Raw genomic sequence first — 17,946 nt, 5'->3', positions numbered from 1 at the left:
ATGGAAAGACAGGTGAGTATGGAAGAGAGTTAAATAATCATACATAGAACAAAGGTTCCTCAACAAAAGGCTGAAAGAATAAATAAAATTGGTAACATCTAACACTGTCCAGCAGCTCTCACCTCTCCAGTCAGCAGGTTAATGATCTTGTTGGTGTGTTCCAGGATCTTCTCAGTCAACAGCTTCTTGTCATTGTTTCTCTCATGTACCGGTGAGTCAGTTGAATTCTCCATGATGGGCCTCAGGGTCCTACCGAATCCTTCTGCTGTACATGAAATGCTGCCGTCTGTGACATGCTCACCGTGCTTCTTCACAACAATATAATCCTACATATTGAGAAAGTATTAAATATCAGTGTGCAGAGCAAGAGACAAACATTGATATGTCTCATGTTCCTTTAGATTTGTCAATTGTAGTGAGAGGTCAAATCTCTTGTTAACAGCACTATACTCAAGTAATCTATTCAGTAGCCTCCTCACCAATTCTGTCGATTATATCACTGACGACTGTACCAAACTCCCTGACACCACTGTGCCTATATGAGCACAAATATCATGGATTGTACAAACACCTCATTAAGAATGATATGTAATAATTAAGATGGGAGAAGGAGTGGCTCAGTGAGAAAAGACACTGACTGGCACTGAGTTTGAAGCAACCTGGTTCAATTCCCGGTGTTGGTTCCTTGTGACCTTGGGCAAGTCACTTTATCTCCCTGTGCCTCAGGCACCAAAAACATAGATTGTAAGCTCCATGAGTACCTGTGCCTGCAAAATAATGTCTCTGTAAAGCGCTACGTAAAAATTACCATGCTGTTATTTATTATTATAAATCAAATAAGCTTTATTGGCACAACGAAAGAACATTTCAGTATTGTCAAAGATTGAATAATAAGGGGTAGGGTACAATGATTATACAGTACATGGGTGACAATTACATACAGGGATGTGGGTGTTAGTGGGTGTCTCTCAGCCTGTGGCAGGTGCAGCCAGTTCTTCTGTGGTTTCATCTTTTCCCAGAAAGATCACTATTTTATGGTTCTTTTCTATATTATTACAGTTCTGGATAAGAGCTGTGTTTTTCTCCAAGTGGGCACTCCTCACTTCAGTTTATTGTGTGCAGCGCAGCAAAAAGTAGTGTTTCATCTCGTACCTCTCAAAGCTCACATCGCTGGCACAGTCTCATCTCCCCGGGCTTCCAGTTCTGTCTGTGTCTGCCTGTTTCTATTTCCAGGCTGTAGGCACTCGTTCTGTACTGGCCCAGGGTCTGTTTTAGGTCTTATCTTCAGTAGGTAGGGAGCCAGTGTGTATTCTCTCTGTAGGCTGTGGAAGGTCTCCAGCTTCTTTGAGCGCTGGATATCATTTTCCCACAGTCAAATATTGCTCTTTCATTTTGCTGGCGATTGAGTTGATTTGTTTTTTTTCGGCAGGTTGTTGATCAGTGCGGAGTTTTGTTCTTGGAGTGAGAAGATAAGTTGTTTGATGGCACAGGGTTTAGTGAGGAGGTCCTGGCTTCTCATTGCTCTGTCATTACAGGACTTGTGACATTCTGGGGATATTATTAATTGTATTATTATTGTTTACTTATAAGGCACCAACATATTCCACAATGTGGTACAATGGTTGATTGATATAAATTACATAAACAGAATGACGTATCAAATAAGGACAAACAAGTACAGATACAGATATAAAAGGTGATGAGGGCCATGCTTGGGAGAGCTTACAATGTACAGGGAATAAGGGGCAATGTTGTAACAAAAGGTAAAGTGCACATGGAGGGACTGAGTATGCCTCAGAATAGGCATATTCAGCCCATGGTCAAGCTGCAAAGCAAATTCCATTAAGGTTTAATAGTGTGAAAGTTAGGGGGTGTTGGATGGTATGGTTTGGTCCAGCCACACTACTAGTCCCAATAGACTTGAGGGGAAGGAGGGGAGGTTGTGTAGGTTAGAGGATTAGGAAACAGGAATAAACTGCCCGGCGCTTCCTTAATACAGTGCCACAGCACCACCCAGTGGTGAAAAAATATAACAAGCAAATGCAAGAAAGGGAAAATATGCAATATAAATAAAGGTAACGACAATAAAATATAAAATCAAAGGACCACTCAACCTTAAGAGGGAAAAGCCACATTCCTCTAGAGAACAGAAAACGCAAGAGATGAGGGAGTGTGTCCTAGATTTGACCAAATAGTGTTCTGCAGCAGCTTCAGATGGTGAACTGCCTGGTAGCCAAACTAGAGCTGGTGGGGAAGAAAAACGGGAAGGGGATGGGGGGGGGGGGGAGAAGGAGACAAAGAAGGGGCTGATGGTGTAGTAATATAAAACACCTTTAATAAATGACACATAAAAAAGCCCCCCTGAGGGCGTACTCACACTCTGTACTGCCACTCAGGGCACATAAGGGTATCTTTACAGCCAATGCTCTCCAGTGTGCGTCTCAAGTTAACCCTATCTTGCGAAACGCGTTGAGTGGGAGGAGGCAATCCGTTCCCGGTTGATCTTGACACCAGACGCCAACTCCAGTCAAGCTGCACGAGAACCCCAGCGACCGCTTGTGGGGACCGTCAGAGACTGCCAGAGACGGAGGAGACACACACCGGAAAGCATTGGCTGTAAAGATACCCTTATGTGCCCTGACTTAGTTTTTCACACATAGCTTCTCCATTTTGGCTTTATTTTTGTTAAATAAATCATGACACGGTGTAATATGTCATGTGTTGTTGCTCATCTGAGGTTGTATTTATCTAATTATAAGACCTGCTAAGGAACAGATGATTGTTATTATGTGCTGATATGTAAAACCATAGAATTCAAAGAGGGTGTACTTTCTTTTTCACACAACTGTATTTTAGCTTGAATAAGGTTTTTTCTTTGTCTCTAAGCCAGCCCCCTTAAGGGGCGTATTACTCATTTACAATGTATAAAAAGTAATGTCAATCATTATGTGGGAGAGAGCTCATTTGAATTCTCTCTACTGTGTACATTGTTACCAAATAAACTCACTCGATATTCTGAACCCTTTGACTTATTCATATTATTTTTACTGCTTTAACACCAGATTGGGGAAACAGTCCTTTATGGGGTACAGCGAAGTCCTTGGGGCAGCTTGGAGAGCAGGCGCACAATAGATAAAAACAGTCCTTGTCCTTGGCACAAATACCGGTAGAGGCTGTCCCACAAGTCCGGGGACCGACCTCCACTGGTTAGTTGTTGCAAGGGGTAAAGGGTACCAGCTCTCTGTGGCACTCAGAAGCTGATGGCTGGAGAAATTCTTCAAAAAGATGTTGGTTGCTTGGCTTTGTTTCTTTTGCTTGGTTTCTTGGCTCAGGAAGCACCAGAGCGTATGGAACCGGACCCCTCAGACAGACAGGGGTTTAGTTTCGATAGTCATCTCAGAGTCCTACTGCAAGCAGGACCCAGGAACTTAGTCTCCCACAAGAGGCTCACAGTACACCCTGCACAGTATACAGATACAGTCCCCTCAAGAACCGGGTGCATAGACAGACTGAGACAGGCTGAGCTTTTCAAAGACGCACAAGAACAGTTTGGGGCTTTCACTAATACCTCAAACTTCAGAGAGATGCCAGAATGTCTGCGCACACCAAAGGGTTTTTTTCTGGCCTCTTTTGATCTGGCTCAGTTAGGCACGGACTGCCGACACTCTATTCCCTTGGCGTGTGAAACAGGTTCCGGTGAGACTGGGGCCGTCTTGACAAGTGTTAGATTACACCCAAGAGGTTTCCTGGCTGACAGGTTGGAAGGTGTGAGAAGTAGCCCCCTTTAAAAAAAAAAAAAAAAGAGTCTTCTCAATTTAGAATACTCCCTTTGATGGGCCCACCACCCGGCTTCATTGGGCATACAAGCAGAGGCATTAGTATGCAAGAAATGGTTGTCACTTGGCCAGCTGTTCCTTCATTAGAAATGCAGGAATAAAACTTCCAATGTCCACTTTTTTACTGGGGTGAACCCCGACCCCCTAAAGGATTAGGACTCATGAGGATAGGCTGTCCAACTGGCCCCAAGGTACACTATTGGGGGATCTCTGCAGGGGGGTTCTAATACCTCCGCAACCGAAGTTATGGCCATTGAGCAGATTGGTGCATTTCCGAGGCAGGGATATAACACTGATTCTTTTCAGCAAAAGACTAATTTTTTGATTACCATGAAGGGGTTCCCCAAGACTGGGATTTTCCCCACAAAGTTCCACCCCTTCTAGCAAGGTGGGAAGGTACCAGAAACTAGTTGCTAGCCCCATCGGTTCCGGAATTATAACCCCAAACATGTTATTGAGGGAATGGGTCCGATAGACATTAGACCAAACATAGACCAAAAACAGTACAATACAAACACATAAGAAGGGACAGAGAGATCATTCACAGGGGGGAACACAGCAATAATACATTTATAAACATTTTCCTATGATGTGGGCCGTATCTTCAGGGTGCAACCCAGGGATACCATAGCACCCCAGGTCAAAGGCATGTTGAAGTCTCCCAGGATGATGGCATGTGTCAAGGGAGAGCAAGGAAGTCAAGAAGCAAAGTTATCAATTACAAAAAATGTAGCACAGGCACAACCCATCCATTTTAGAATATACTGTATGTATAATATTTAAAATGGCTTCCGGATGTTCCTGTGCACAAATATTTTCTTGAACCCAAGTACATCCAATCACTGGGGCCATGCCCTCTGCCAAAGTGCATCCCCTCCGTCCTATATGAAGTTGTGCTTTCCTGCTGCCCAAGCATGTCCCTAGATGGCCCTAGGCTCCCCATATGACCAAATATCTTGTCTGCTCATGCACTCTTGCTTTGTCTAATTATTTCTGTCTATTGGATCTCAAGTATCTCCCATATTAACACTCTACAGATCCCTGTTGTAGTAAAGCAGATAAGAGTGGTGTCATTATGACATTGTCCAGCAGTTCTCACCTCTCCAGTCAGGAGGTAGAGGATATCCAGGGTGTGATTCAAGATCCTTCCAGTCATCTTATTCTCATCCATCATCAGTAAGATAGTCAGATAATCCAAGAATGGTCTCTAGTTCATGTGGAAGATTTTTTTTTACCACGTAGTGACCTCTGTAGTTAGTGATATATATTGTATTTGTCCTTCACAGTACTATCATCCTACAAATGGAGAGAAAGAGGGATGTATATGTGAGGGACTGTGGGTACTTTCTGTGTCGTAAAATGCAAAGGTATGTATATATCATAATGTGTGTGACTGAAATCTGACTGCATTTGTAACCACATCAATGGCTTTATTGCCAAATGCTTGTTTTTCTTTAAATGTCATGTGTTTTATTTTGTGGCTTTGTATTTTTAGCTTGGCCAATCATTGTCATTATGGCAATCCATGCCCATATTGGGTGCATGGTTTAGCACTGTGGCAATCAATGAGTAGAGGAGGCGGGCGAGGGGTTAAACCCCCTTTATTACTATAGTGGATACAAACCACTAAGGTAATTAATGGGTTAGTGGCCAGTAGTTAGTTTTCTTTATTGTAATGTTGCTGCCCACAGAGGACCGTGATGAGGACAGCATTCATCCTGGCAAGGGTCAGTAGAACTTTAATTTAATTGCTGCTGGCTGGCTAATGTTTCATTTTTTTTTTGTAACTTAAAATTTTAAAGAAGCAGGTTATGGCTTTTTTAGGCATCACTGGCTACTACAGAAAGTTTGTGCCCCAGTATAGCACCCATGCCAAAACCCCTGACTGACTTGACCCAAAAGAGACTCTCGGTTCTGGTTGCCTGGACACCCGCTTGTGGGGAGGCATTCCAGGCTCTGAAGTCTGCCCTGGCTAGTGCTCCCATCGTACCCCATATTGCGCAGCTGGCAAAAGGAACTGGTAGCAAGCTGGAACCACTGCGGAGATGGATCTGCGAATAGGTATCTCTGTGGGTAATGGAGGCAGAAAGGGTGTATCTGGGAGCGGACACACACCACTCCCTGTCCACCCTCTCCCAGAGGGAGGCATGCTACACCCGCAGAGACCCAATGCTTCCCCATCCAGATAAAGTCCAGCAACTTCCTCTGGATCTTGCTGACAAATTCAGGGGTTGGACCCATGGCTATCAGCCGGTACCACAGCTGACAGGCGAGTCCTTCCCCTGAGGGAAAACATTTTCGTAAGCTACACCCACGACCCCAGACGAGCGATGACTCGATCTTCAAGATCACTGAAGTTTTCTGGGGGCGGGTTCTCCGCAGCAGAGAGGTAGACTCCCAGATCCTTGAGAGTATCGCTCCCCCACAAGACATTATGAAACATGTTGGGAAGGAGTCTACCTGTAAGGGACCTACCAAAAGGCCGGATCACTTGGACAAGTTGATGCGAGCTGAAGAGGCCGTGGTGTAGATCTCTTGGCACGCTTGTGTCCGCTCCATCAACTAGTTTCTGAGCAACGAGGTGCACGACATCAGCATAGGCTGGACAGGACTACCTGTATGTTGGACTCCCGCAGCACCAGCCCGGTGAACCTCTTCCTCAGTAGGCAGAGGAAGGGTTTGATGGCCAGTACGTACAGTTGCCCGGACAGGGGGCATCCTTGACGTACTCCCTGACCAAAAATATCAAAAGGTGCCGACAGGGACCAATTAATCTTCACCAAACACTCTGCAGAGGTGCACAGCATCTGGAGAAGGCCCACAAATTGTGTGCCAAAGCCAAACACCTGCAGGATCAGTATGAGGTATCGGTGACCCACCTTGTCAAACGCCTTCTCCTGATCTAAAGACAGGAAGGCGATTGACAGACCAGTCCTCTCCGCATGACGCAGCAGGTCCCGGACCAGATTTTTTTTTTTATCATGAATGCTCCGGCCTGGGATAGTATGGGACTGGTCGGGGTGAATCACCTCTGCCAGCACGGACTTGAGCCTGAGCGAGCGCTCTTTGGCTACGATCTTAAAGTCCACTGAGAGACAAAGGGAAGGATTAGGGAGTGATCACAAAACCATACTAATTGTATAATAATAATAAATAAGGTAATCAAGGGATGGGTGCAGACTGTGAGCTAACAAGTGAACCAGAAAAAGGGGGAGAAGGGAAACAAAGTGATTGTGCCCCTAAAAGAATTCACTAAACTGCACATCACCGGGTGTAAAAAATAACTTTTAATAAATTGACTTAAAACATATATTACCAAAGATGGGTGTAACGTGAATAAAACTGAATTAAATCAAAAGTGTCAAGCATCTATGTCGTCTAGTATGTATGGTAATAATATCCCAATTAACCAGCTAGTGATGGTGGGATATGGAAGGCATAGGATGCAAAAGGTCAGGGTATAAACCCCTCTGTATCAGCTGTTAGACCAGATGGTAAGTATATAAAAAGGTCAGCGAGACCGGATAATTAGTAAATGAGTGTCCAATCCTCCTAACATGAACATAAAGTTGAACTGTCACGTGAAATACAAATCCTGTGAGTACAGGGACTGGCATTCACAGCCACAGTGTTAGTGAGTATACAGCATATAGTAGGTGAGAATACCTACACACAGAGTACTGTTGCCATACCCCCTACCTCTGTGTGTAGGTACTAAAGAACTAAAACATTCTTTAAGTCTGTCCAGGCTAATAACTACCTTAGGGCAGACAGCCAGCATAACCCTAGCTGGATCCGGAATATTCCCAAGGGTCAGCTCACCCGCCTCAAGCGAAACTGTTCAAACCCAGAGGAGTTTGCGCTTCAGGCGAGTGAGCTTAAGGATAAATTCCGTGATAGAAGTTACCCAGAACATCTACTTGAGGCAGCTTCCCTTCAGGTGGAGACAATTGAGAGAGACACACTGTTAGAATATAAAGATAAAAATGCATTGAACCAAAATAATGGAGTCTCTTTCATAACACAATATAACGAGATGGCGCCAAAAATTCGTCAAATTTTTAACAAACATTGGCCCATGCTCTTGTGCGATACTACTCTATCTAAATGTCTCCCGGAGAAACCAAAAATAATCTTTACCAAAGCACCAAACATCAAGATGCGTCTAGCACCTAGTTGTCCATTAGACAATTCTAATTCCAAAATTAATAGCAATAGAAAGGGGTTTTTTAAATGCACCAAATGTATGGCTTGTTCATTCAGTAGTACCACTGACACCTTCCAATCTAATGTTACAGATAAAATTTATAACATCAAAACATCAATTAACTGTGATTCCTCATTTGTAATCTATCTATTGCAGTGCCCGTGTGGACTGCAATATGTGGGTAGAACTGGAAGATGTTATAAAAGAAGAGTGTATGAACATATTTATAATATAAAAAGAGGTCTTAATACACACAGTGTGTCACACCATTTTAATATCCATCATAATAGGAATCCAATGGGTCTAAAATGTCAAGCCATAGAAATTGTGCAAAATAATTGGAGAGGTGGCAATCTATTGAAGCAGATCAGTAGGCGTGAAGCCTACTGGATCTACGAATTAAAGACACTATCACCTAACGGTCTCAACATTGATTTCGATCTAGGCGTCTTTTTAAAGTGATTTTAAGATGATTATTTTAAAATCATTTTTAATATAAACATTTTTATATAAGATGTTTAAATTTTAAGTTATATTTAATAAATTGTAATATATAAGTATAATAATTTTTTTATATTTTTATATAATATAATTCTATTTTTAACATACTTTTATAATAATGGGTTCTCCAGCAATATTAGCTGCTGCAATCTTAAAAGCCAATAGCGTGCAAATGAGTTCACATCACTATGAAAATATGCATTATAAATATGGCTAATAATATTGGCTAGATTCTGATTAATAAGCTGTAATAGACATGATCAGTAATAATTTTAAGTGTTTTTATGGTGTACTTGTATATGTTTGTTATTTTTTACATGTTGTCTAGTTGTATGTTTAGGCTGACTTATACACAGGACATGATTGACAGGCAGTATATCCAATCACAGCTTGTCTGAATGAATTGTGAGGGACGCTTCTTTTAACCAATGAGGAGCGCTCTGTCTGTATTTAAAGTCATCATGGACTGTGCTCATTTATCCCCTGAAGAAGTGCGCATGCGCACGAAACGCGTTGGGCCATTGAGAAATCATTTATTAGCAGCACTGGTAGAGGAGCAGACCATTCTATCAGTCCCTGGAGCCGCAGTGTTCAGGAGTTACCGGCAAGTGTTACCTGGTGTCCCGTCCCGCCCGCTGTGACGTACTTCCGGGCGCAAACGAAGGACGCCACGAGGAGGAGAAGGGAACGGCGCCATCTTTGGCAGCCAGCCAAGGCAGCCCCTGCAGGCACCTGCACGTGGCACGCGACCACCAACATCGTTGTCGGACACTCAGACTATCCTTACCTGCGCAAATCCTAGGGACCTGCTGTAAGTAGGATTCCAGTTTTTACACACTGGATCCCTGACCTGCTCGTCACCAGTCATCTGCTATTTTATTGTTATCATTAAACTATCGTTATATTAGTCAGCCTATTGTTTAATGTTGTTCAGTGTTGTGTGTGTCTGTTTGTTTAAGTGTACGTGTTACATGTCAATTATATACAGTGTTACACTATGATCATATCTTCTTGTCTCCCCTGCATGTCCTAACACCTCTGATACCGAGGAACCAGCTGTCCACTTGACCAGATCTACATCCATTGATCATTCCAATCATCAATTGAACTTTATATCTCCCATTTGGACTTTAAGGCGCCGGTCTGTATTGTTTTCCCAATATATGTTTTAAGTCAATTTATTAAAAGTTATTTTTTTACACCCGGTGGTGTGCAGTTTAGTGAATTCTTTTAGGGGCACAATCACTTTGTGTTCCCCTTCCCCCCCTTTTTCTGATCTTAAAGTCCATGCTGAGCAGCGTGATTGGTCGCCAGTTAGAGATCTGGCGGCGTTCCCTCTTCGGCAGCAAAGTCAGTACTTACCGCCTGCCGACACGAAAGGGGCATCTCACCGGTCTCCAGGGCTTCGGCCAGGATCTCGATGAACTCCACAGTCAGCCTGTCTAGCCCCGACGCTTTTCCGTGGGACATGAGATGGAGGGCTTCAGAGAGCTCGGCCAGAGTCAATGGTAACTCAAGCCGCTCCCTTCTACCCTGGCTGACTGTGGGAAGCCCCTCCCATAAGACCCTGCATGGGTTCGGCTGGATGGACTCCGAAGAGAAAATGTCTAGGTAGAACCTCCAGGTTCTGTCGTGGATGCACTCCGTGTCCATTAGAGGGAAACCGTCCTCTGCCAGTAAGCAGGTGACATGTTTATGGATTCCCCTCTTTTTCTCCAGCGCGTAGAAGAGCCGCGACCCATCTTCCGAAGGAACTGGATGCGGGATCGTACGTACGCCCCCCGAGCTTTCCGATCTTCCAAGTTTCAGAGAGCGCACTTCCACTCTACAGCTATTGGTCCCCTGACACAGATAGCCGCTCCTTTAGATCGAGCACCTCCCCCCCAAGGGCCTCGATCTCAGCATTGCACTGTCTGCTAGCAGCTTTGGCGTACTCCTGACAAACAAGGCACAAGCGAACCTTGCCCACGTCCTACCTCTGCTCTAACATGGCAAAGTCCGACCTGCAACCTCTCCAGGCCGTCCAAAACTACCAGACAGACGTCGTAAACCCCTTGTCCTCCAAGAACGTATTGTTGAGGTGACAATAGGCAGCCAATGGCGTTGCTGGTAGTAGCACCACCGTCACGGATGCACAATTGTGGTCCAAGAATGGCACCAGCCTAATGGCACTGGACTGGGTTCGCGACAGGTTGAAGGTTGGATATATACAGCCTGCCGATCCGGGACCAGGACATCCGTTCACCTATATACACTCTAACATGGGTGAACTCAGTGAATGCCCCAGGATGTTGTTCTCGCCAGACTTCTACCAAGGAGTTGCGGGCGATGATCTCCCACAGGGTCGACGCAGAGTACAGGTGTGGCTCTGCACCATTCCGGTCCAGAGCCTCGAGGGCGCAGTTGAAATCACCCCAGATCACCATGCACTCGTCCGCGTTGACTGTCTCCAGGTATTCAGACAGTCTGAAGAAGAACTGCATTCTCAAGGGTCCGGTGGCAGGAGCATACATGTTGAAGAAATTGAACGTGCAGTCCTCGTGCCGAACCCGGAGATGCAACAGATGACCTGGAACAATAGCTTTGGCAAGCAGTAGCTCTGGCTGAAAGGAGTCCGAAAACAGTGTCACTACCCCACTAGATGCCGTGAGGTGGCTAAAAAAAAACCTGCCTTGCCACTCCAGATGCCAGCTGGCTTCGGCCTCTGGAGTGGTATAGGTTTCTTGCAGGAAACTCACAGAATACCCACCCTTCTTTAAAAAGGAGAGTACCTGGAACCCGCAAAACCCATCCCTACAGCCATTTACATTAAGCGTACCGATGCTCAAAGCCATTGGTAGTTAGGAGTTGTGCTTCCCACAGGCGCTCAGGGTGCTGAATCCCCGAGTAGCCACGTGGGCTTGCTACAAGTGGTAAAACTTCCGGGCGCGAACATGGTCAAGGGTCCCAGAGTTTTGGCCCTGTGGTTGGCCCTCATATATTCCATGAGAGTGGAGAATGAGTGAGGCATCCTTCCACCTCTCGAGGGCCAACTGCACATTCATGCTTCTCTGCCCGTAGAGGGTACTTTCCAGGAACTCAGCTAGTTCCTGGGCAGGGATAACGGGGGTCAAGGAGTCCACCAACTCTGCGGTGCCAGGGTACTCCCTCTCACTGAGCCCCAACTCCCCGGGCTCCTCTTGGCTGATGATCTCAAAACTCCCACCCTTCTTTCCGGGAGTTGATCTCCGTCTTAGAATGGGACCCCCCTTTGGTGTTTTCACGGGGGGGGGGTCCATTTTACCCTCTACGTTTGACCCCGGGGTGGAAAGTTCAGGGGCAGCTGGTGCTGGTTGGGTGGAGGCAGTGGCCCCACGAGTGACCTTGGGGGCTACAGAGGCACGCAGTACCTTCACCGCTTCCTCCACCGCCACCTGGGCAGATGAGATGTCGCAGTGGTCCACAGCAGTCGTGGGCAGGCACTCCTCAACGAGCACCCCATGGGTAGGGTCCAGCCCAGCAGGCGCCTCCAGTAGAGAGCCCAATGAAGACTCCCCACAGAGAGGGCCCACATCAGATGCCTCCCTGATGTAATTTGGAGCGCCCGTCACAACACCCCCACTCATATCTGCCTCCCCCGCTCCATCCCACTCATCCATGAGGTCAGCCCAAGCTCCCCCCCTCCTCCGGTGACATGAGCTGGGGCGTAGCCCCAGGTGTGCCACCCGAAGGCAGCACAGCCGGAGGGGGATCCTGGCCGACCCCCGAAGACAGCTGCATCCGGTGTGGTAGATCCACCGAAACAAGTCCCCAGGGGCTACCTTCCAATTGAGAGCGGTATAGGCAGAGGCACCCCAACGTCAATTACCAGGGGCAGGGCTTCATGCTGTATAGCACTCTGGCCTCCCACCCCTGAAATGCTGGGTACCTCCCTTTCCCCTCACTTCCTCCAGATCCCCAAGGGGGTGAGGCTGTAGTCTCGTGGGATCTGAAGTGGGATCCGGCCTACACTGGCTGATCCTAACCAGTGGGCCGGACCTGGGAGGCAGGGGGTACATTAGAAAGAATGATTCTAGTGCTCAACCCTTCCAGGGGTTCAATGGGGATGTAGGTCCCCCCTACTGCAATGCCCCTCTGCACCAGGGTATGGGCGGCAGCCAGCGTACGGAGGAAGAAAACACCCTTCCCGTACATCTTGCTGGCTGCCACAACTGCAGAGGGACCTACTACATCTGCCATAGCCCTCACATAAGCCTCAATGTCCTGGCTAGGTGACATTGGGCACCTCACCCCATGCTTCCTGCTTACACATGGTGTGGCCCCAGCGTTGCTGGGGTTAATGCCTGCAGCTGCCACCTGCACCCACAATGTAGCTGGGGCTGCAGGGGTTAAGCTACCAGCAGGAGCCGGGACCTGGATGTGCCAGGCTGAGGGCTGTGGCCATGGTTGGTGCTCCTAGGGACCTTAGGTCTTGGGGTCCGGTGCCCGGGTGCAGCCCCCGTTGACCTACTATCTCTCCTCCCCTTCGGTATGATATTAAAAAGCCTCTAGGTCAGGGGAGGAGGTAGTGCCCAGGGAGAGAGGTGCAGAGAGGAGCTGTCCCTTTAAGAACAAATTAACTACCTCTCTGCTAAGGGAGGAAAAAATGTCAGCTTTTAAAAAAATCGCTGCAGTTTTTCTATTCCCCCCTTTATTAATTCCTCTCTCCCTAGCAAAGGAGCTGCACCACAGTATTTCTCTTTAAAAGCACAGAGCTCCCAACTCCAAATGAAAGACAAATCAACTTTAAATAAAAGTGAATAAGAAAACAAAACAACTAGTGGTGGGGGAGGGGAGAGGAGTTGACCTGCAGTTACCAGCCCAGCCCAAGTACAGCTGTGCTTTGTTGAATCACTGCAGCCTCTGGGTGAAAACAAAAAACGTTTTTTAAAAAACAAAATAAACCCCAAACGCCCTATAAAACACAGTGTATTCCCCTACAGTTCCCACACCAAAATATATCAAGTGAAATTAAGTTAAAAAACAATAAACCCGATTTCAAACCAAATGTTTGGGAGCTCTGTTCACATGCTTTCTGAGTGGGAGGAGGGAATGAAGAGCAGTGTGCACATGGGGCAGGAAGGAGTACAAAGAGTGGGGAGGAGGAGGAAACAGAGGCAGCAAGGAGGAGTGGAGGAAGTTTAGTGTGCACAGAGAGGAGCAGACACAGTTAGGCAGGGAGTGTGGGAGTGTGGGAGTGTGGGAGTGTGGGAGTGTGGGAGTGTGGGAGTGTGGGAGTGTGGGAGTGTGGGAGTGTGGGAGTATTTTTGGAGGGTAGTGTGTGGGAGTATTTTTGGAGGGTAGTGTGTGGGAGTATTTTTGGAGGGTAGAGTGTGTGTGAGAAAGCAAAATCAGATCTTACCTTGCTGCAGCCATGTGTGGGAGGGGAAGAGGTGCGGTTACCAAAGCGCTGCACCGATTGGCTGTCATGTACTTATGAATGATGGGACTTGTAGTTCATCTATCTGCAAATACTATTGTGTTGAAGGATAATCACAGTGTTCAGTTACTGAGGCCCCTTATTCTTCAACACTATTATTTACAGCTATAATAAATACAGAATGCAGGGGGGAGGGAGAGAATGCAGGGGGGAAAGGAAGGAGAGAGTACAGGGGGGAGAGAGGGAGATAATACAAGGGGGGAGAGAGGGAGATAATACAGGGGGGGAGAGAATGTAGGGGGGTGCGGGAGAGAGAGAATGGGGGAGGGAGAGAGATTGCAGGGAGGGGAGAGAGAGAGGATGACGGTGGTGGGAGGGGAGAGAGAAAGGAGGAGTGGAGGAAGTTTAGTGTGCTCCGAGGAGCTTACAATCTATTTGGTATGTAGGAGGAACGTACAGAAACAGAAGGAGGGCATTTTGGTAAGTGCTTCTGCAGGGGGCCAAACTTTAGGTATCATTTGTCTAGTAATATCTACAGTGCTACTCATATGCTTCTTTAAGCAAGTGTGTCTTAAGGTGGGTCTTAAAGGTGGATAGAGTATATATATATATATAGATAGATAGATATTCACACAGTATCAGGCCATACCTTGTGATATATATATATATATACTGTCTTGTGTGTGTGTGTGTGTGTGTGTGTAATATATATATATATATATACACACACACACACAAGACAGTCCCCTAATGCTTGATTTGTTCAATTAAACTTTTTTGCAATTGACTAACATCTGGTGAGTGCTGCGGATCTTCTTTGGATTTCTGTCATTGTGTGCGTGTGCGTGTGCATGTGCGTGTGCGTATAATCACACAGTATCAGACCGTACCTTGTCTATATAATATATATAATCACACAGTATCAGAACTTACCTTGTATATATAATATATATAATCACACAGTATCAGACCGTACCTTGTATATATAATATATATATAATCACACAGTATCAGACCGTACCTTGTATATATAATATATATAATCACACAGTATCAGACCGTACCTTGTATATATAATATATATATATAATCACACAGTATCAGACCGTACCTTGTATATATAATATATATATAATCACACGGTATCAGACCGTACCTTGTATATATATATATATATATAATCACACGGTATCAGACCGTACCTTGTATATATAATATATATATATAATCACACAGTATCAGAACTTACCTTGTATATATAATATATATATAATCACACAGTATCAGACCGTACCTTGTATATATATATATATATAATCACACAGTATCAGACCGTACCTTGTATATATAATATATATATATATAATCACACAGTATCAGACCGTACCTTGTATATATAATATATATATATAATCACACAGTATCAGACCGTACCTTGTATATATAATATATATATAATCACACAGTATCAGACCGTACCTTGTATATATAATATATATATAATCACACAGTATCAGACCGTACCTTGTATATATAATATATATAATCACACAGTATCAGACCGTACCTTGTATATATAATATATATAATCACACAGTATCAGACCGTACCTTGTATATATAATATATATATAATCACACAGTATCAGACCGTACCTTGTATATATAATATATATAATCACACAGTATCAGACCGTACCTTGTATATATAATATATATAATCACACGGTATCAGACCGTACCTTGTATATATAATATATATATAATCACACGGTATCAGACCGTACCTTGAATATATAATATATATATATAATCACACAGTATCAGACCGTACCTTGTATATATAATATATATATAATCACACAGTATCAGACCGTACCTTGTATATATAATATATATAATCACACAGTATCAGACCGTACCTTGTATATATAATATATATAATCACACAGTATCAGACCGTACCTTGTATAATATATATATAATCACACAGTATCAGACCGTACCTTGTATATATAATATATATAATCACACAGTATCAGACCGTACCTTGTATATATAATATATATAATCACACAGTATCAGACCGTACCTTGTATATATAATATATATATAATCACACAGTATCAGACCGTACCTTGTATATATAATATATATAATCACACAGTATCAGACCGTACCTTGTATATATAATATATATAATCACACAGTATCAGAACTTACCTTGTATATATAATATATATATAATCACACAGTATCAGATCGTACCTTGTATATATAATATATATATAATCACACAGTATCAGACCGTACCTTGTATATATAATATATATATATAATCACACAGTATCAGACCGTACCTTGTATATATAATATATATAATCACACAGAATCAGACCGTACCTTGTATATATAATATATATATAATCACACAGTATCAGACCGTACCTTGTATATATAATATATATAATCACACAGTATCAGAACTTACCTTGTATATATAATATATATATATAAAATCACACAGTATCAGACCGTACCTTGTATATATAATATATATATAATCACACAGTATCAGACCGTACCTTGTATATATAATATATATATAATCACACAGTATCAGACCGTACCTTGTATATATAATATATATAATCACACAGTATCAGACCGTACGTTGTATATATAATATATATAATCACACAGTATCAGACCGTACCTTGTATATATAATATATATATAATCACACAGTATCAGACCGTACCTTGTATATATAATATATATAATCACACAGTATCAGACCGTACCTTGTATATATAATATATATATATAATCACACAGTATCAGACCGTACCTTGTATATATAATATATATAATCACACAGTATCAGACCGTACCTTGTATATATAATATATATAATCACACAGTATCAGACCGTACCTTGTATATATAATATATATAATCACACAGTATCAGACAATACCTTGTATATATGATATATATAATCACACAGTATCAGACCGTACCTTGTATATATAATATATATAATCACACAGTATCAGACCGTACCTTGTATATATAATATATATAATCACACAGTATCAGACCGTACCTTGTATATATAATATATATAATCACACAGTATCAGACAATACCTTGTATATATGATATATATAATCACACAGTATCAGAACTTACCTTGCAGCAGCCATGTGTGGGAGGGGAAGAGGTGCGGTTACCAAAGCGCTGCACCGATTGGCTGTCATGTACTTATGGAATGATGGGACTTGTAGTTCATCTATCTGCAAATACTATTGTGTTGAAGGATAATCACAGTGTTCAGTTACTGAGGCCCCTTATTCTTCAACACTATTATTTACAACTATAATAAATACAGAATGCAGGGGGGAGGGAGAGAATGCAGGGGGGAAAGGAAGGAGAGAATACAGGGGGGAGAGAATACAAGGGGGGAGAGAATACAAGGGGGGAGAGAGGGAGAGAATACAAGGGGGGAGAGAATAGAAGGGGGGAGGGAGAGAAAGTAGGGGGGTGCGGGAGAGAGAGAATGCAGGGGGTGAGGGAGAGAGATTGCAGGGAGGGGAGAGAGAGAGAATGACGGTGGTGGGAGGGGAGAGAGAAAGGAGGAGTGGAGGAAGTTTAGTGTGCACAGAGAGGAGCAGACACAGTTAGGCAGAGTGTGTGTGTGTATTTTGGGAGGGTAGAGTGTGTGTGTGAGAAAGCAAAATCAGATCTTACCTTGCTGCAGCCATGTGTGGGAGGGGAAGAGGTGCGGTTACCAAAGCGCTGCACCGATTGGCTGTCATGTACTTATGGAATGATGGGACTTGTAGTTCATCTATCTGCAAATACTATTGTGTTGAAGGATAATCACAGTGTTCAGTTACTGAGGCCCCTTATTCTTCAACACTATTATTTACAGCTATAATAAATACAAAATATCTATATATCTATATCGATAGATCTATCTACATAGATAGATCAATATAT

At 43.8% G+C, this 17,946-nt stretch overlaps 1 protein-coding gene across 4 annotated transcripts in view; it reads right to left on the bottom strand.

The window, feature by feature from the left end:
• LOC142469114 (uncharacterized) overlaps positions 1-17,672 on the bottom strand; it is a 48,892-nt gene extending 31,220 nt beyond the window's left edge. The window contains exons 1-6 of one of the 4 annotated variants that reach the window (XM_075576035.1): positions 17,137-17,672; positions 4,936-5,132; positions 3,569-3,782; positions 2,115-2,244; positions 1,153-1,548; positions 123-326 (exon numbers count right to left, since the gene is read on the bottom strand). In XM_075576035.1, the coding sequence (XP_075432150.1) occupies positions 123-233 (111 nt within the window). In that variant the 5' untranslated portion in view covers positions 234-326; positions 1,153-1,548; positions 2,115-2,244; ... (1 more) ...; positions 4,936-5,132; positions 17,137-17,672. Of the gene's footprint in view, positions 1-122; positions 327-1,152; positions 1,549-2,114; positions 2,245-3,568; positions 3,783-4,935; positions 5,133-13,924; positions 14,037-17,136 lie in introns of all 4 variants that reach the window. The other 3 variants (XM_075576033.1, XM_075576036.1, XM_075576032.1) reach the window with 3 other exon arrangements.
• Between the last annotated feature and the right edge of the window lie 274 nt (positions 17,673-17,946).

Source organism: Ascaphus truei, chromosome 18 (genome assembly GCF_040206685.1).
Source record: "Ascaphus truei isolate aAscTru1 chromosome 18, aAscTru1.hap1, whole genome shotgun sequence".
In the NCBI taxonomy this organism is placed as follows: Eukaryota; Metazoa; Chordata; class Amphibia; order Anura; family Ascaphidae; genus Ascaphus; species Ascaphus truei.
This window is presented reverse-complemented; position numbering and strand designations above follow the sequence as displayed.